The sequence below is a fragment of the Pteronotus mesoamericanus genome, unplaced genomic scaffold, assembly GCF_021234165.1.
Source record: "Pteronotus mesoamericanus isolate MK-2021 breed Mesoamerican mustached bat unplaced genomic scaffold, CSHL_Meso_final contig_20, whole genome shotgun sequence".
In the NCBI taxonomy this organism is placed as follows: Eukaryota; Metazoa; Chordata; class Mammalia; order Chiroptera; family Mormoopidae; genus Pteronotus; species Pteronotus mesoamericanus.
This window is the reverse complement of record NW_026555085.1, coordinates 62423015-62443783: the sequence shown is the minus strand read 5'-3', so window position 1 is coordinate 62443783 and position 20769 is coordinate 62423015. Positions and strand designations below refer to the sequence as shown.

Here is a 20769-nt window from a genome sequence, read left to right as displayed (position 1 = left end):
GCTGCTACGTCTTAGCTGCCATCATCATCATCACATCATCAATCTTTCTAGGGAAGATGGGCCATAAGGATATTGCTGTGATTTACCTAAAGGCCACAGCGGGGAAAATGACAACTTGTCAACCTCCTCCCCGCCACCAGCATTGTTGTCTGTGTGCTGGAGGGTCAGAGGGCTTTAAGCCTATCCAGGAGGATTTGGCCAAGGCTCTTCCAGAGTTCGTCGCCCACAGTCCCCTATCACAAGTAGTGTAGAGCCGCACTTCAGTCCCAGGGAGACTGGCAGGGGGCCCTTTGGTGCCTGACCTGGAAGAGCATCAGAATGGCACAGCGCTTGTCACACTCAGCAGGTGAGCAAATTCCACCAAAATCATGGTGATTGATTGCATGTTTTGGATCCACTCCTTCTACCACTGAGGTTTCTTTTACATTATTTTTCTAATTTTTAGCTGTGTATTGCTACCTGATAAGTCCTTTCATATTTCAAACTCTGAACTCAGAAGAAGATGAAATCCCTGTTGTTACTTGTAGCTTCTGATTAACATTGTCTTTTATAAGAGCCCCTCCTCCCACTCTCCTACATCATTAACACACGGTGCCCTGTCCTCACAACCAGCCTCCAGCACCACTGAGAAATCAGGAGCCATTGGAAGAGACCTATAAGGTCTTGCCACCACATCCACCCAGCCCAGACACAGACCTTTACGTTCCACCTTTCTTCCTATTGCAATAGGATGAAGGGCCCATGATCCTCTCTGAGGCCATAGCACCCGCCCCCCCCCGCCGCCTTGCTCACAAAATCTCATGCCCTCTCACCTACTCAGAGTGCTGATGTCAGCAGGTCCCCATGCTCTCCCCTGGACCATGAATTTCCCCTCTGTTGGATTACTTCCATCAGCATGTAAACATGTTTCCTGTCTTAAAAACAAAAAACAAAAGAAAAACTTCTAAAAATTTAAAATTGTGGAAAAAAACACAAGGCGTAAAATTTACCATCATAACCATTTCTAAGTGTATACGGTTCAACAGAATTAAGTCCGTTCGCCATTGTTAGTGGAGAAGAGGCAAAGTGAGGGACTTACCTATTCTGGAGTGGAAAGCTAAGATTAGAAATGCGTCTGTCAAACCTTGGTATGGAGAGTGGCTTGTTGGCGTTGACATCATTAACTGGTCGTCTTCTCAATCCGTAACAGCGCGCTTCAGCTCCGCGTTGGTGATTTCACGTGCGACCTTCAAGGTGGCTGCTTCTCGCTAGCAGAGAATGCACTCGGGTCCTGTCCTGCCCGCCCCCGGGGAGGCTGCCCTTGACAGTCCCTGCGGGGAAGGAAACCCTGAGCAGCATGAGCCCCGTGGACACGCACCGTCTTTTGCCGAGTATAATGCGCACTTCCTGCCCAATTTTTTTTAGGGAAATATAAGGATGTGCATTACACATAGGTAGTACCTGAAATACCTTGTATCTGTTCTTGTGTTTGCAATTATCTGTTACAAAAAGCTCCTTGTGCCATAATATGTTCAAAAAGAAATACTAAAATTCCTTTATAATGCGAAACACACGTATCTAAATATAAATAAATAAATAAACTGAATTCAAAAATTAAAATTGAAGGTCCTTTCCCCCTGAAAGTTTGTATCTTATACACGGCAAAATATGGTAGCTCCTGCTTTCTTTTCCAGAAGGATTCAGAGAGCTTTGTTAGCCGAGAGCCCTGCAGAGGGAGGTGAGCTGCAGGGTCTGTCTCTGGGAGGCTGTCGGGGAAGCACTGTCCACGGGGCTCCGGGGAGCACGAGGGTGGGGGGCTCATGCTGCAGACCGCCCCCTACCCCACCTCCTGCACTCAGAGCGCTGACAGGCTCCGACTGCTGGTTCTTCTGTGTGCTCCCCACCCCCCACCGCCCCCGACACAGTCATTTCTTGGGTGGCTCCACTGTGAGCATGGGGTGTGAATCTGACCTCTGAGGTTAACCCCAAACATGCCTCTTGAACATGGACTTGAATCTGAAGTTCAGCCCCCAAAGCTGCGCAGTCGGAAGGTGTGGAAGCATGCTAGAGTAGCCATCCAGTAAATATTCTGGTCGGGCGCAGCGAGCATTCCCAGATTTTCATTGACCAAATGGGCTCTCTCTTGCAGCTCAAGTCTCGGGTGCTCATGACTCCGTTGGCCCTCTCTCCTCCGCGGAGTACGCCGGAGCCCGACCTCAGCTCCATCCCTCAGGACGCAGCCACCATCCCCAGCCTGGCAGTCCCACAGGCTCTCACAGGTAGGTCAGGCGAATGAACGCCAAGGCCGTGAGGGCCTGCCAGGCATCTGAAAGTTACTTTGTGAATTAGAGAGCTGCCGCCAAGACAGCGCGAATAAAGGATTTTGGGTGTTTCCTAAGTGGCAGCTGGGATAACCAGGTTCTCTGAGAACAGGAGTTTAGGCCTCTCGCAGTTTAGATTTTTTAAACCTTGGTTTTCACTGCATCCTGAGTTCAGCTGGTTGCTTTTAGGTAGGACTGGAAAGAGTAGTTGGGGGCCCAGTTTTTTCTTTCCAGAGTCAGGTTTTCTTTGTACCAACAAAGAGCCTGCTCACCTTGAAGAGTTTCCATCCCTGTGGTTGTACTTTCAGGTCTCTTAAGGCTCTAATCTCCCTTACTCCCACCTGGCACCCTCCAATCCGGTCAGGGTAGCATGCAGCCCAGTGTCTCTCATGGGACATCCTCCAACCAACAGTTCCATCATAAAAATAACAACAATTGGATTTTTCACGCAGGCACATGCACACACACTGTCCCTCCTCATCACAGCCCCCCCGCCCTCCCCCGCCCCACCTAAATTCCTTCATTCTCTTCCCGTTGTTCTTAGGTAAAGAGCAAACTTGGAATGGCCAACAGAGCCCTGTAAATTCCCTCCCTCTGTGACCCAGCCGACTGCTCTCCTTAGTCCCTAGGGCCCGCCATACACCTTATCATAGTCTCTTCCCTCCGTCTGGAAGGGCCTTCCCTCTGGCCACCCAGTTTCTCCCTTGATCCTCAGCTCAGGCACACCTGCCTCCTTCATCGGCTTCTTGCCAGGGTTTTCAGGGAGTCTCTCTGAAGAGGACAGTGGCCATTCTCAGGCCTGGGGACAGTGGCTGTGGCCAGGGTCTGTCCTTCATCTGTCAGGATCCAGGGCCCTTCACGAGCCTGCTTGCTGAGGGCCTCTCCCAAGGCTCTCCTAGCACCAGGCAGTGTTTCCCCGGCCACGGTCCCTCATCAGTCCCTGGGACTCCCTGAGCAAGTCTGCCTCCCCCGCTGGGCCCTAAGCTCCGTGGAGCCAGGGACCTTGTCAGATCGGTTCACCTTTTTCTCTGTAAGGCCCAACACAGTGTCTGGCATGAAGGTCTATTATTAATTATACTCCCTTCATCTTTGATGAGTAGAAGAGAAGGCAGCCTGGTAGATTAAAAAGAGCATAGGTCCTGGCATCAGAAGGGTTTGAGTCCAAATCCCTGCTGCACCGACAATTACAGATTTTATAAACGACCATCCAGCCATTTGAAGCCTCAGTTTCTTCCTTAGTAAAGAAGGAATAATACCTAATTCCTAAGCTTGTCTTAAGAATGAAACAAGATAAAATATAAAAAGTATAATAGGAGTATAATAGGTAGTTAATAAAAATGAATTTTCTTCATCTTTATTATTACTATTTTATCACCCTATTGGTTTCCTCTTCAAGTCCCTCCCCTACACTCCTTTGCATTGGTGGCCTCTGAGGCAAGATGCTCATACTTTGGGGTGGAAGGGAGACAGAAGGGGAAAGTCAATGTATAGAAGAAAATATGATACTTACAATTAATATATATTTTTATCTCATTCTTTAAAAATTTCTTTTTCTTGCCCTGGCTCCTGTGGCTCAATTGGTTGGGCATTGGGTTCCATTCCCAATCAGGCACATGCCTAGGCTGCAGGCTTGGTCTAGTCAGGGTGTAGGCAAAAGGCAACTGATCGCTATTTCTCTCTCACATTGATTTTTTTTTCCTCTCTCTCTCCCCACTCCCTTTCCCTCCCTCTAAAATCAATAAGCATGTCCTAGGGTGAGAATTTAAGAAACTTTTTTCTTGGTTGTGTTTTAAAATGTACATGATACATCAATACAAACAAGAATGTATATAACCTATACATAAATAAACACATTTTGGGGTGTGCGCTCAAAATTTTTCTTCCTGTAGGGATACATTGCTTTAGAAGTGTGGAAAACCATTGATTGGGCTCATCTAAATAGGCGGCTGAGTGTTTATTTCCTCTGACATTGTAAATAGCACTGTCTTTAGAAGCTGAATGCATGTTTTTTGGAGCAATCAACATTATCTTGATGTTTTTATTCATCAGAAGTTAACAAAAAAATGGCAAACATTATGTGTAGCTTGATGGCGCCCTTGGAGAACAGGGAAGATTTTGCATGTGTACCTGCCCAGCATGGAAATGTGTTTATACATGTGGTTGCAGGCCTCCATAACTGTCTACCTTTCAGATTTTAGTACACTACAGGGGACCCACCTGTCCTTCCTGTCCCCAGCAGGGAGACCATCTTGAGAACTGCCTGATGCCCCCGGCGGTGGGGACGATTGGCCTCTTTGCCTCTTTACTTATTAAGGAGGAAGAGTCAGTCCCACTTTTGCCTCTTTTCAGCCTTCCGAGGCCAGGGCCAAAGGGGCACTGACACTGGGCTCTGTGGGTCTCTGTCTCCACAGTCTGCCTCTACATCAACAAGCAAGCCAACGCAGGGCCCTACCTGGAGAGGAGGAAGGTGCAGCAGCTGCCCGAGCACTTCGGGCCCGAGCGGCCGTCGGCGGTCCTGCAGCAGGCGGTGCAGGCGTGCATCGACTGTGCCCACCAGCAGAAGCTGGTCTTCTCCCTGGTCAAGCAGGGCTACGGTGGCGAGGTGGTCTCGGGTAAGGCCCTGGGGCAGGTGTCTGAGGAGCGCCACGGCGTCTCTGAAGAGGACGGCAGTCATTCTCAGGCTAGGGGGACAGTGGTTGGGGCCAGGGTCCGATCTCTCTCTGTTGGGCTCCAGGCCTCTTCATGAGTGTGTGCTGAGAGCCTCCCTCAGGGACCAAGGAGAAGGTGCTTCCACACGTGGACAAGAAGACTGGACATCTGAAACCTTACCCTTGACTCCTCTCTTCCTCCCATCCCCCGCTTCTCACCCATCAGGAAATTCTATTGCCTAATTTTAAAATATATCAGAATCCAACCTCCTTTCGCCACCCACAGCAACCACTCTGGTTCTTTAAAAAATAACCCAGATCATGCCTTTCCTCTGCCCTAAACCCTCGATGGCTCCCATGCCACTCTGAGGAAAGGCCCATGTCCTTGCAAGGGACTGCAGGCCGCACGTGACCTGGGCCCTGGCTGCCTCTTTGATCTCCTGGCCACATCTCTCCAGTCTCTCTCCTGCTCAGGCCCCAGCTTCCTCCTTGCTGTTTGCCCTGTGTCCTGCAGTCATGCTGGTGCCCCAGGGTCTTTCTTTGCTCCTGCCATTCTCTCTTTCTGGAAGGTTCTTCCCGGTTGTCCATGTGACTTGCTCCTGGACTTCCTTCAGGTTTTTACTTAAATGCATCCTTATCAAAGAGGCCTTTCCTGACCGCCTTGTCTAAAATATCAGCCCTCGTCACTCTCTATTCTCCTTCGTTCTGCTCCATTCCTTTCTCATGGCGCTAATCACCATGCAGGGAAGTAGGGAAGCTCCTGGTCTCAACTCCACCTCATAGGGCAGGTTTTTTGGTTTTTGTTTTTTTGTTTTTTAAACAGGAGCCTTCAAAGTCAAATGCTTCTCTCATTGTCATTGCCCATCTCCAGTGTCAGCCCCAACCCCACAGCTTCCAGAGGGCGTAGAAGTTGTCACCACAGTGAGAGGCTGAATCAGGAGCTCTACACAGTGGTTGTCACCACCCGCCCTTAAACCCTGGAGATGTCTTGACTCCAAGGGGACAGCTGTGTGTCTTCTCTGGCTCAGCATCATGAACACAGCCTCCATATCACCAAGGAAAGGGGAGGAGGTTCCCCAGCAATGGGGCTGTGCAGGTGACCCTGCTGGCTGGCTAAGAACAGGGAAGAGAGGTCTCTAAAGGGGCTACGTCCTGAAGAACCAAAGCAGAGCATTTGATTTAACTCCAGATCCCCAGGGCTCGGGGCCTGGAAGGGTGTCCAACACAGCTTCTGCAGCTCTGATTGATTTGGCCCACCTTCTAGAGCTCCCTCTGAGCAGGAAGTCGGGTACGACTTGCTGGTAATTGATGAAAATAGAACTTGGCCAGGTCTGGGTGCATGTGTCTGATCCAGGGTGACCTCTAAGACATTTCAGCAGGTGTGAGCAGAGATAGAAGCACTGTTCCAGGAGAGGCCAGGAGAGGAGACCTGTTGTCAGGCCTTCCAGGAGGCCCTTGGCTGTTCTCCTGGTTTCTGTCTGGGAGCCAGGTTCTCAGCCCTGGGCTGCAACCTGAGACCAAACCTTGTCCTTTTTCTTGCTAAATAGCAGGGCTCAACACACAGACCTGGTACTAAGAGAAAGCCGCTCCCATACCGTGTGCCCACCCTTGTAAATGAATCCCACCTGACTGATTCGTTACAGCCCCTGCCCCCCAAGCTGAGAGGGCTGACCCCGTTTCCCCTGCTTTCCTGCTCAGCCTTCATCTGGCCTCAGGGGAGGAGCTTCTGCAGGGCCTGGCACCAGCGCGAGCGTGGGCTGAGCCTTGCCAAGTTTCCCTTGGCTGAAGGATCCCCAGGAAGCCCTGCGCTGAGCACTTGGTCTTAGTGTCTTAGAGGATGCAGTAGCGCTGAGGGGATTCCGAGGTGGTTTAGGGAAGGACTAAAGGAGCAGTAGCCAGACTCTCCCATTCTCCACCTAGAACAAGACCCTTGGGGCACTGCTTTCTGAATATTCCCATGGCAGGGGAATACATGAAGAATGGCGACACCAGGGCCGGCACAACGGGCTAAAGGAACCGAGCTGCCACGGCTGGGTCTTGGGCCGCCCCCAGGGCGTCGGAGAGCAGCCTTGCAGCGCCCCTCACCGATTCCTGGCACACCTTAGCCGCCCTCTCCCATGGGGGTAGACTTTCTGATTTCATAAGTCCCATGCCCTCCTCCAGGAGGCAGAATTTTCTCCCGTGCGGGATCTCCCAGGCACCTCCAGGAACGTAAGCATGCTGATTTATGGGGCAGACCTGATGCCCAGACCCTCCTGCTGTGGGTTCAGTTTCCAGCACGCCCAGTTGTTTAAGGTATTGGAGGCTAGAAACAGTACCCACGCTAAGAAGGAACTTCTAGAGCATCTGAGTTGCCAGGATGGCACCTTTGGTAAGCGTCTTGGGAGCTCTTGGGCTGTCTCTCCTATCAGCGTCTCCTGGAGTTATTAAAATGACAAGCAAGTCCACGTAGAGGACATGTGAACTGGGGAAACCAGGCCCTCTCTGTAGTTTCCTCATCTGTAATGTGGGGTAAACTTTCCCCCACTCTCCTCACAGGACAGTCAGGAGGCCTAAGGGACGTGATGGATATAAAACCTCTTGTCAAACTATAAAGAGTTACACAAAAGAAATCAGTTATTTTGATTTCCAATCAAAATGAGTATTTTTTTCCCTTTGTTTTTGTTTTGAAATAAAAACCAGCTCTGATCACCTCTGCCCTCTCCCCCCTTGCCCTCTGCCAGCCTCTGGGGGAAGAAACCAGGCTGCGCTCCAGGTGCCTACGCTGAGCGGCGGAGGCCCAGGTGGGAGCAGAATGCCCTGTTGGGGACCTCCTATGTTCCTCACACTGGGGTTGGCATGCAAGCTTCTCGGGGAGAGAGAGAGAGTTGCGAGGAGAGTTACAGAAAGGGAACTGCTCTGGGCTGGAAGACACCTGTGTTTCTTCTAAATTTTGGTAACTCGATAGAAATCAAGTTTAATCTAGCATTACTATGTGGAGATTATTGTTCTTTTATAAAGATTCTTCTCCAGAGTGCTAGAACGAACCCTGAACTTTGTGAGGCTGAGTTAGAGACTTCAGTACAAACTCAGGTTTTTAAAATATATCTATAAATCTAGATCTATCTATCTGAGCTATCTATCTATCTAGCTACCTATTATTTATATATCTATCTATCCTTAGCTATATGTAGATAGAGAAATAATTATAATGGAATAGTATGTATCATACATTTCTTAGCTCCCTTCAGAAAAGCCCCAGAACTACTGACATCTCAGTAGCAATGAGCACATCCGGTGCCTAAATCTTGGTCTCTAAATGTCACTCTTCAATAAACAGAACCAGAGCTGCTGGAGAACTGGCTGAGTTTAGGGCTCAGACAGGGAAAATACAAGATGAACTTGGAACATATTGAAGTGTCAGTAACCAAAGAGTTGCTAAAAAGTGGGGGAGGAGCATGTCATAGGGCCATAGGAGTCAACCTGAAAGCTCTCAAAGAAAAAAACTTGAACAATTTCAGCAAGAAAATAAGTAACATAGTATTGGATAACCACAGTACAAAGTAAATATACTCAGTCTATACAGATATTCATCAATGATTTAATAAATAAACAAATAAATAGAGGAGAAGAGACAGCTCTTCCTGCTGGAAGAATTTCAAATGATACAGAGACTCTCACCTCCCCAGAAGGTAGAGCTTAGTCCCTCCGCCCTTGAGTGTGGGCAGGGCCTTGTGGCCTCCCCGTATGGCAATGAGAAAACGGAGAGTATAGTGGGGCAGTGTGGCAAACACGGTCTTGGCCAGGAGAAGGTAACACCCCAGGGACGTCATGTAGGTTTCGTGTGTCCCTGATCTGATGCAGGGAGGAAAGCACTTCCCCTCCGTGGTCTTCCTCCTCCAAAACTTCCCATCCCAGTCAAATAATGAGAAAAACATCAGACAAGCCCAAATTAAGGGGCATTTTACAAAAATACTTGATCAGCATTCTGAAAAACTGCCAAGGTCAGGATAAACGAGGAAAAACTGAGAAACAGTCAAGCTGGAGGAGACTAAGGAGCCATGACAATTTCACCCGCTGGGGTCCCCTGGATGAGATCCCAAATCAGAAATGGGGCATTCGTGACAAAACAGGTGAAATCCAAATAGAGTCTAGTTAAACAACCAAACAAACTGAGCAAACAAAAACCTCTTCCCCAGGGCGGACGGACCATGCTCCCCTCTGAGTCCCTGTCTCTGTGGTTTTCCAGTCTCGGCGTCCTTCGATGGGAAACAGCACCTGCGGAGCGTGCCTGTGGTGAACAGCATCGGGTACGTCCTCCGCTTCCTCGCCAAGCTGTGCCGCAGCCTCCTGTGCGATGACCTCTTCAGCCACCAACCCTTCCCCAGGGGCTCCAGTGCCTCCGAGGAAGCCCAGGAGAACCCGGAAGGCAGGATGGAGTCAGGTAGGCTTTGTCCCCCTGTGTTCCCCTTGCCTGCAGGTGGCCCTTGGTGTACCTGCCCTCTGGCGGCGGCAGGTCAGGCTGCTGCTGAGCAAGCCGCCCCTTCTCCGAGCCGTCCTGCTGGGGGTCCACGGGTTGCCTCTCTGGAAGCCGTGGGAATCGTGAGGGACATCTAAGACGAAGGATACCTAGAGGGTCCCCACCCAGGCTGCAGCGGGAAGAGGTCACTCCATTATAGCTTTTAGGCCGATGTTACTAGAATTTAGAGGAGACCACATTGCACATAATGAGTGAATTCCTTCACTCCTCTGATTAAGACTCGTGGGCATTTACTCACCATTGTTGAGAAGTGGAAAGACTAAGGAACTAAGAAATCCTGAAAAAACTAGGGCTTAGAATGGATTACATTGGTCCTGCCTGTGAACGTCAGATGCCTACCCATGTCGGTAAAGGGGGTACCAGTGTCTTTTACTGCAGGAATTTGCCCATAAATCACATATGTCTTCCAGTGAGAGTTAGTGTCTCTTTCTCATCGCAGTATGGAAAGGGATCCAGGGACTGAGTGCCTTTGCTTCCACCAGCCCCAGCACAGCTCAGCACGGGAGAGTGGCCAGTGGGAAGGCCACCAAGGCCACGTGGACACGCTTGCCATGAGGTTTCTGCCCAAGGGGCTAGAGGCTGACAGGAAGTACCCCTTCTCCACTTAGCAACCTGAGTTACGGATTTGCAAAGAATTAAATATGACTCCAGTTTCCCCAGGGTGGACAGAAAAGTTGCCCATTTTCTTTCTTCAGAAGCAGTGTGTTGATAAATAAAGAACATTTAGACAGTGAAACTGGAATCTAGTCATTAGGCTATTCTGCAAACACTGGTGGAACCCATTCCTGTTCCGAGACCCCGCTCTTGGGATAAGACAAATACATGAGCTTAGGGAAGTTTTTGTGGTATTGAGTGACAATTATGAATAATGAAATGCATCTGTAGGTATTCTGTTGTTTTGAGTTAATTTTCAATTTTAGTAGACATACAATATTATATTGTTTTCAGATGTACAACATAGTGATTAAATATTTACGTGCCTTATGAAATGATCATCCTGCTAAGTCTAGTACCCATCTGACACCGTGCATAGTTACTACAGTGTAATTGACTATATTCCCTGTGCTGTACTTTACATCCCAGTGACTGATCTGATAACTTGCAATTTGTACTTTTCAATCCCTTTCACCTTTTTTTACTTATCCCCCCAAAACTCCTCTCATCTGGTGACCATCAATATATTCTCTGTAACTATGAGTTTGTTCCTGTTTTGTTTGTTCATTTATTTTGTTTTTTAGATTTCACAGACAAGCGAAATTATATGGCATTTGTCCTTCTCTGTCAGATGTATTTCACTTAGCATAATACCCTCTAGGTCCATCTGTGTTGTCACAAATGGCCAAAGTCCATTCTTTTTTTATGGCTGAATAATATTCCATCGCATATATGCACCACATCTTTATTTATTTATCTATTAATGGACACTTAGGTTGCTTCCGTATCTTGGCCACTACAAATAATGCTACAATGAACATAGGGGAGCATATATCTTTTTGAATCGATGTTGTGGATGTTTTCAGATACATGTCCAGAAGTGGAATTGCTGGATCATATGGTAGTTCTCTTTTTAATTTTTGAGGAATTTCTATGCTGTTTTTTTACAGCATAGAAATGCAGACTGGCTGCACCAGTCTGCATTCCCACCAACACTGCACACGAGTTCCCATTTTTCCACATCCATGCCAGCACTTGTTGGTTTATTGAAAATAGCCACGCTGGCAGGTGTGAGGTGAAATCTCGTTGAAGTTTTAATTTGCATTTCCCTGCCACTTAGTGATGTTGAGGATCTTTTCATGTGTTCATTGGCCATCTGTAAGTTCTCTTTGGAGAAACGTCTATTCAGGTCTTCTGCCCATTTCTTAATTGGATTTTGGGGTTGGGGAAGGGTTAAGTCATATGAGCTTCTTATGAATTTTGGATATTTACTCCTATTAGATTTATCATTGGCGAATATTTTCTCCCATTCAATATGTTGTCCTTTTGTTTTGTGGGTGGTTTCCTTTGATGTGCAAAAACTTCTAGTTTGATGTAGTCTCATTTGTTTATTTTTGTTTTTTGTTTCCCTTGCCTCAGGAGACATATCAAAAAAAAAATATTGCTAGTGGCGATGTCGAAGAGTGTACTGTCTGTTTTCTTCTAGTAGTTATATTGTTTCAGGTCTTACATTTAAGTATTTAATCCACTTTGAGTTTATTTTTGTACACGGTTTATGAAAGTGGTCTAGTTTCAATTTTTTTCATGTATCTGTCCAGTTTTCCCAATGCCATTTATTGAAGAGATTGTCCTTACCCCACTGTATACTCTTGCCTTCTTTGTCATAGATTAATTGAACATAATGGCTTAGGTTTGTTTCTAGACTTTCTATTCTGTTCCATTGATCTATAGGTCAGTATTAATTCTAGCACAATGCTGTTTCAATTACTATAGCCCTGTAGTATAGTTTGATATTAGGTCACTTGATACCTCCAATTTTGTTCTTCATTTTAATCAATATTGATTTGGCTATTTTGGGTCAACTTAGATTCTTAGCATAGATTTTATCAGATACTGTCAAGAACCTTGTCTACAGTTTTACTTGAATCTCTCAGGGAAACAGGAAGAAATTTGGCCTTGACAGAGGTACCAAACTAAATATGGTCTTTGTGAGCAGATGCTGTGTATTCCCTCTTTTTCTTAATGTCTTTATATGTACAATATGAGTTAGGAAAAGGCTTCTTATCTCTCAGCTTCCTAAATGAGGGGGTGCAGTTGCTCATGGCTAATGTTTCTTCTAGTTCTGACAGTATGAATCTGGTCTCTCCTGTAAAATTTAGTTAACTCAGAAACGTATCCTAAAGCTAATGTATCTTCTAGTGAATGTTGCAATGAGAGTAGCAGAATTGTCTGATTCCACCCCTCAAACTCTTGAATCATTGTTTCATTGAACAACCAATGACTCATGGGACATAATCTTAAAGCCACATAATCCGTGCCTCGCATTCTCCTTTCAGTGTGTCCTGTGGGACCACTTCTTCCCTGTCCATGGATAAGTTTTGGAAAAATGGTGTGACTTTTATGGTTCCCTGCAGGGAACAAAACATTCTCTAGTCAATAATGCGTATGTCCAGGTCAGTGTGATAACCAAACTTCAAATTTCACTCAAAGCTGTGACTACTCCCCATCCCCAGCGCAGGTCTGCCTTGGCCAGTTGCGTGCCACAGTGAAGGAGGGTATGGTCTTATTTTCCTATAAGACCAGCAACACTGAAAGAAAAAGAAACCAACAGAGACAAGAGGGAAGGAGGGAGGGGTGGGTGGGGGAAAAGGAAGGGAAGGGGCAAGTCAAGGAACATAGAGCAAGGTCTCATGGACAAAACCAAAGGGGAAGAGCTGAGGGAGGGAGAAGGAGGAGGGGGGCGGGGGAAAGTGGTGGGGGGAAGGCAGAGACAGATGTATTTGGAAAAATAAATTAATTAATTTTTAAAAAAAGAAAATGGGGACTCATACATGGAGAGCAGGATGACAGCTAATGTGTGTGTAGGGGGGTGTTGGGGTGGAGAAACTGAGCAAAAAGGAGAAAGGACTCACGGACATGGACAACACGATGATTGCTGGGGGGACGGGAGTGAAAAGGGACAAAAGATAATGTAAAAAATACAATAAAGGTCAAATTTAAAAAAAAAACAGAAAAATAAAATCACTTTCTCCATTTGCAGATAATATGATTGTCTAAAAAAAATAAAAATAAAAAAATAAAGGAGGGTATGTTTGGCTTCCCTCCACCGCATCCCGTCTTGTGTTTTTGCCCCCTCTCGTATCTCGCTAACAATGATTTTGAATCCTTCATGCTCTGAGTGGAGTAAAGAGGAGAGGCAAAAGGTAGGGGAGTTTTTACTTGACTAGTCGTCCTGTATATTGGCACCATGCTCCCCGGTTCTGGCAGGTGTTTAAAGCCGACTCTTCACCTGTGGGCTCTTACAGGGATCTTTCGGTGATTCCACCATCTCTCATTTGCACAGTCCTTGACATGGGCAAGTGTAAGTGCCCTCTGGCTGCTTACTTACAGTTCCTTCCACAGCCTCAAGGTGCCTGCACACCTTTCTGCTGAGGCCCCCTTGTGCCTCCAGACCATCCTGTGGAAAGGATCTAAGATCTCACTTCAGATCTCTCTTCTGGAGGTCTGCACCCGGTCCCCCAGGCACATGCACGCATTCTTTACCCAAACAAACTGTGGGCACGCAGGCCGATCCCACAGGCACCTCTCCTTGGCTCTGCCGTTGGAGCAGCCAGGCTTCTAGACTTCTCTTGGGAATCAAACAATAATCCAGCGTGTCTTCCAAGTGCCAGGGACAGACAGCAAGCTACTCACATAGCCACACTAAAGCCCTTGGGAACATACCGGACAGTTCTCTCCTAATTCATCTTCTATTCAACCTGTTTCTCAGCCTCCACAATTTCTTTTGTAGGATAGATATGGGTGGTCATCTATAGATGTAAAACTGGCTTTCCGCCATCTCTTTCTGCAAGAACTGCACACTTCACCCTGGTGTGGGCTATCTCTTGTGTTGCAGCCTCAGCCAAAATGGAAACTCACATAGTTTCATTTCAACACCCTGTCCCAGGAGCCCTGGTCAGCTACCTTGAAGTGATGAGTGGGAAAACTCTTGTTTGGTTTCCACCTTATTCTTTCGCTTCCTAAGCTCGCTGTCTTCCCCAAATCATCCATTTTTTGACCACAAACATCATAGTTTCTTTGATAGTTCCTTGTGCACCATGGCTTTGCATTTTCTTATTGTCTTATTAACTTCCTTTTGGAAGTGCTCTAATGAATGTTGACAAACCCTCCAACTGTGTGTCAGCAAGCCCGGACCTCTCCAGCTTTGACTGACAACCTCAGGGCAGAGCAGGACCTGCGTGAAGTTCCAGTCTTTTCCCTGGAGTTGTGTAGCTGCCTCACTGCTTCCCTTTCTATCTGAATGCTGGTTTCATTTCTAGTTGGCTTGGCTTTGGAAGTGATAATTCCAATTGTTTTCATGAGACCTTCCCTAGCCCATGGCTGTTTTGAAAAACTGAATTCTCCAAATCAACCAACTTCATGGAAATCGTTCCTCATGTTCTGGGTGTTGCAGAACGGGCTGTTTTGTGCTTCATGTGTCCAGGAGCCTCAGGGAGGCTGGAGGAAGCAGCTTTGGCACAGTCTGTTCTGAGTGGCCCTCTTGTCACATGTTTTTTCTACCAGTTTGCTCTGGGGTCTAAAATGACACCATTTAGAGGTTTGCCTTTGGATTATGACATTGCCTATTTAAGGTTGCCTTGTCAAAAGTCTCTTTAAGGCTAACGTATCGAATTATTATTACTTTATGCCCTGGCTGAGTATCTCAGTTAGTTCGTCACCCCAATACACTAAGGTGGCGGGTTTGATCCCCGTCAGGGCACATATCAATATAAGAATCAACCAATGAATGCATAAGTAAGTGGAACACCAAACTGATGTTTCCCTCCCTCTCTGTTTACGAAGGGGAAGGAATGAGGACTTTGTTGATATTAGGCTTCATATCTGTCTATAAGATCACATCATTCCTAACAAGATTGTACAGTGTTGAGCTCTTTTGAGCCAGGTCCTGCTCTGCCCTGAGGTTGTTCAGTCAAAGCTGGAGTGGTCCAGGCTTTCTGACACGCAGTTAGACGGTTGGCTAACATTAATCAGAGCTCTTCCAGAAGACAGTTGATCAAACAATAAGAAAATGCAAAGCCATGATATGTGAGAAACTATGATGTTTGTGGTAAAAAAAAAAAATACGGATGATTTGGTGAATACATGGTTTTCTCCTCCAGTTTAAAACACAGCAGGTCACGTGGACTTGTTCTCTGTGGTCCTGAAGCTAGATTTAATTTAGCCTAAGGTCTTGCCACCTAAACCCTGGTCAGGAGCATTGTTACCACCTGAGAATGGTAAAAACTCAGTGGCCCTCCCTCAGTCTTTAACCACAGATCCCAGGTGTTTTGGAGACACAGCAAAGCTTGAGAAGCATGAACTTCAGGAATACTCTTTTACATAGAAAACTTGGCAGCTGAATAGCCAGGTGGAACTCTCAGAAGACACGTCCCTCAGGAGTCAGGCGGAGTTGACCTTGTAAAGACCTTTTAAAGTTACAGCCATTTGGAAATAGAAGGGGCTGCCTGGGCGGCAGGGATCACCCCATTACCAGTGACAAGTGCAGTTCTCCACTTGTTTTAACCAGAAGGGGAGACTCTCGCAACCCAGAGACGTGGGAGCAAGATGTTCTCTCTGGTCCCTTCCAGGCTGAGAGTCATGTCTGGAGGCAGCAGAGGACAGCCCCGGACAGCAGAAGGTCAGGGTGCCCAGGAGCCCCAGCGGGGGGCCCTCCAAAGGTGAAGGTGAGAACATGAAGACAAAGGGGCTCGCATTACAGCAGAGCAAGGGCTTCTTCCAGATTTCTTCCTCTGACCTCTGAAATAGCCCTCTCACCAAATGATCTTTCTCCTGTGTCCAGGGAAAACTGGGCTTCTGACCAACTCAGCTGCCTGAATTCCGCCTGGAAGGTAAAGTTCTTGGTTTGGGTCCAGGAACTTCAGTCATTTTCCTTCAGTTCTATGAACTGACAACCATATGTAGTTTGTGTTTTAGGAAATAGAACAGTTCTCTGAGTGCTTTAGGAGAAGGGAGGCAGAAACACAGATTTGATATCATTTGTGGTTCTGTCAGAAGTCGCAAGACGGTTAAGGGGAAATTTTTACCTTACCTTCGAATGTTCAAAAATGATCTCAATTATAAATAAGCTTTAGCCAGTGCTTCTCAAACTTTAGTGCGCTCAGGATCCACCTGGACCCCTTGCTAAAAAGCAGAATCAGGCTCAGTAGAGCTGGGGGGACCTGAGAGTCTGCGTTTCCAGCAGGCGCCCAGGTGATATGGTGCGGCTGCGGGTTGGGGGCCGCGCTTTGCGTGGTGAGTTTGGGCCGGCCGAGTCCTGCTCACGGTGGAAAGTATAGTTCAGGTTTTCTGTAAAACAAGTTTACCTCTGCTAGGATGATGCCTCCCTGTACAAGTGTTGCCACACAAGATACTCCAATGTCCAATGGAGGTGACCATGGGCTAGAGAAAAAAGGCCAAGGTGACCTGGGCTGTGAGGGGGCAGAGTGGTATGGGGGGGAGGTGGCATGTATGCAAATCCAGGTGAGAAAGAGGAGGCTTGCAGGGCAGGAAGGAGGGTGGAAGAAAGGAAAGAATGACAACAGTCAAATTTCTCATTGTGGTCTGGCCACCTGCAGCAGGGTCTCTGTTCCCCAAACCCTTGTTTACACGCCCGCAGTGGCACTCACTGCTGCCTGTGTTGCCGGAACCCGGAACCTGATCTCATCTCCCTGCTAGCTGGGCTGGGGGAGAGGGCCCAGTAGTCCCCAGCAGAGCCTGAGACATAATGAAGTGCAGTAAATATTTACTGACTTACAGTCTATGCAGCACAACAGACCACATTGTCTGCTCACCAAGAGTAGGGAGATCTAGAAACCACAGATGTGATAGCTGAACTCTTCTGCAAGATCTAATGTAGAAATTGGTTTCCTGCCTTTTGAAGGTTTAACATGATGGGAACAAATTGTTTACTCTTTGTTGAGCCGCTCTTTTGATAACACAGATGGTAGGGGCGGGAGCTAAGGAAGGACGTTTGTTATTGAGGCTTGGTGTTTTCGTTCCCTGGCCGGTCACTGAGCCAGGCACCAGAAACGCCTGGAGTAGCAGGCGCTCCCCATGTGCTCCGTTACAGAGGAAACTGTATGTGCACCCAGCACTTAGAAATCAAACCTGCTGCCTTGTGGAACTACAAATTCATCTAATATCATAGCTCTACAGAGAATTGCAGAGAATATGTTCCCAAAAGATTGTTTATTCCAAAGACGAAAGAGAGTCTAGTCAGTGGCATGTGTTCCTTGATGTAGGAACATCCCCTGAGTCAGTTGGCAAACATTTATTGGGCTCCTCCTATTTGTGACGCTGAGGCCTGCGGAGCCTAGGCCACAAGACAGGCAGCAGCAGGGAGGACACTGAACCCAGGTCTTCTCCTCCCCTGCCCTTTGCTCTTCCCCTCCCAAGCCGGTCTGTCTGGGGGGCCCTAACCACTTGCTGGGTGCAGGGTGTTTTGTTTCCCAGCTCAGAAGCCTGATGGCGCAAAATGGATGTTCACAAGTGGCTTGTGGTACACCTGTGTCACTTCTTCTTGCAAAGATGTAAAAGAACAAAACATCCCTCAACTTCCATGTAGCAAAACCTAGGTGGAAACTACACTCCAAGTAGGTCGATTCTCTGTACTCCTTCTGGGTTTCCTACCTTGGCCCCAAAGAGTGTTTCGTCCTTGTCCTTGTGCCCCAGCTCCATCCTGGCTGGATGACATCCACGGGCAGGCAGAGCCCAACACTCCAGACACCCGGAGGACTTTCTCTCTCTACCAAACCCACGCAAGGCGGCCTCCTGCAGGCTCTCTCCCAGCTGCTTGTCGGCCGGTGTGAGCCAGGACTGGGATATTGCAGAGCTGTGTTCGCCCTGCCGCAGCCATGGGCCACGTGAACAAAGTAAGCTGTCTGGTTCTCAAGCCAAGGATTGGAAAGAGGGTCATTGGGAAGGAGAACAAAGTATCAGTGTCAAGCGCAGGCCTTAAGAACCATTGCAGAAGGTTTTGATGGAAAGGTTAAAGAAAAAAAATATGTCCACAAGTTCTGCAGCAGACACTAAGGCCTCGTATATCTTCAGACAGACCGCTCAGAAGCAGCCCAGCGGTGCCCCTAGCACGAAAGAGAGAGCGTTGCCAGTGTGGGATTGCTAATCTGAGTTCTGCCTGTGTGCCAATAGGAGTCATTTAGGAAAAGCTATTACTATATTTTCATTGCTATACTTCATTCAATTGTAATATCAGTACACATTTAAAGACATTGAGCTAAAGGGAAAAAGAATGTCTAGAGAAAAGCCTGTCTTTTGTAGAGTTTAAAATAGATTTTTACAATGTTCACTAATTTATCGGATCCCTTCATATTATAAAGCTTAGGTTCTCTTTTGAGTCCTGTAGATTCTGAGGAAGCACAAGATACATATTCGATAATTATTTGTGAAATGAATGAATGTTCCAATTAAGTTGTTGAAACCTCCCAAGTTACTTTAAATGTGGGACAAAAAGCATGATATTTAATTATGTTGACCAATTTGATAATATTTTAATAGAAAGTATCTTTATTAAAATGCAACACAAAGAAATTAAGGTAACATTTCTCTTTTCCAAGATCACCAGTGAAATCATTTTGTGGATTAAAGATGCCAACACCCAAGGCTTGGGGAACAGCAGGATGAGGGTGGCCAGTGCCCACCAGACTCCTGACTGTCCGGCACAGCTCCTGCTATGAGGGAGTGTGGAGGCAAAAATGAGCCTATAGAAAGAGGCCGTCGGGACTCTTCCTTCCTACAGGGCTGGTCTCAGGAATCCTCTGAGAGACACCCCTGCCCCTGCCCCGTGCCCTCTCTTCAAGTAAACAAATCTACTGGAAATCTGCTCCTTTGTCCATGAGGCCAACTGTGCCTTCCTAATTGTGACACCCCAGCCCATCAGTCCCCAACTGGCCGGAGAAGGCTGGGATCTCCTGACTCAGTTGCAGGAGGCCTCTGTGTGTCTGGCGGGCCTGTCCAAAGAGTCTTCAGCCTGTCATGGAAGAAGAGATGTAGGGGATGGGCCAGGCCTCCAAGGAGAGTCAAGGAGATGACGACCAAGTTGTTTTATTTATGAATCAAACACAGAAAGCACAAGGACTGATGGGGAAAAAGGACCAAGTACATGAGATGTAGGCCTTCCCGAACCTCCAGGGCTTGCAGGGGCTGTGACTGGAGACTGTCTCCCGCTGCCGGGCTCTTCCCCGGACCGATAGCCTGCACCCCTGTGGTGAGCCCTAAGGTTGTATCTACCACTTATCCACACTATTATCTGCTGGCCATGCATCAGAACAAGGGTAAAATGGCAAACCGTGCCAAGAGGAACTGAAGCAGCCCAGGAACGCAGTAGGCTGCTCTCTTGGAGAAACTTCATGTATTCTCTCCTATTAGTGGGCAGTTTCTCGGTCTAATCCTAAGCCGTAAACCCTTTGCAGAAAACAACCCCATTAATTTCCGGGCAGAGAATTGGACAGCTACCGAGCAGGTATACCCTAGCTGCTACCAAATTAATAATTACAGCTTCCATTCTGGATATGCAGAGTCAAGAGGAATAAAACAAATCCCCCTTTCCCATTTGTATTCGTTATCTATTGCCTTGTGACAAATTACTCCAAAATTTGGTGGCTTAAAATAGCATTTGTTATCTCGTAGCTTCTGTGAGTCCAGAGCTGAGGTGTAGCTTAACGGAGTCCCTCTGGCCCTGGGTCTCCCACAAGGTTGCAAGGACCTCAGAGCTCAACTAGGGAAGGATGTACTTCCTAGCTCATTCATGAGGTCGTGGGCAGGATTCAGTGTCCCACAAGCTGTTGGTTCCTTGCAATAGATACCTCTCCACAGAGCCCCTCACAACGTGGCGGTGTGCTCCACAAGCGAGAGGATTACTGGGAAGTACCATGCGCCTTCTTAAAAGTCAGGGTGTTCGGTTAGAACCAAAACTCACAAGGAGTCCTCTGTTCCAGGGAGTCCAACATTTCCCTGATTAAGAACCATTTTTAATTTCCCCAGAGTTCTATGAAAGACCCAGAAATGTGGGGGCTATTAAGGAAGCAGAACAAGACTGTGGAAGCCCCCCTCCTTTTACCTTCCCCCACCTCTTGTGAGTTCCCATGAGCCTTGGGGCAGAGGCTTGGCAAAGCTGTGAGTAGAGAGGGTGATTATGAAACCCACTCACCTCTTGAGAATGAAAGGCCATTCATTATTCCAGATGGATGACTTTGGGCAAAATTGCCTTTGGGCAACATTTCCATAGGAAAACATCAACCAATAGGCTTAGGACAAAGTCTTAGGCAAACAAGAAATATCAGGTAGGTAAACCAGAAAGATCAAGGGGTACTAAAGAAGTTCAGGTGTCAGGCATTTAAATTATAGTTGGTTTCTGTGCATCTCATTAGGGGAGAAAGGATATAAATGTACTAAAATGGACCAGAGGGGTCATAAGGTTGATTCTGAGGGCTGAGGGAGCTGACCTTACAGCTGAAACAGAAAAATCTATACTGGCCAGAGACCAAGTTACGGAAAAATTTAATTGAAGCGTGTGAAATGCTAAGCCTCATAGACTGTGCGGCCTGGTGCACTTTGAACCAGGAAGGCTGGGACAGGAGGCCACCGAGGGCCC

The 20769-nt window shown here is 47.3% G+C and overlaps 1 protein-coding gene across 1 annotated transcript in view; it reads left to right on the top strand.

Annotated features, from left to right (window-relative positions):
• Positions 1-20769, top strand: part of SCML4 (Scm polycomb group protein like 4) — a 52171-nt gene that overhangs the window by 13617 nt on the left and 17785 nt on the right. The window contains exons 2-4 of the mRNA XM_054568881.1: positions 2129-2258; positions 4712-4912; positions 9177-9371. Coding sequence (XP_054424856.1) covers positions 2129-2258; positions 4712-4912; positions 9177-9371 — 526 coding nt within the window. The remainder of the gene's footprint in view (positions 1-2128; positions 2259-4711; positions 4913-9176; positions 9372-20769) is intronic.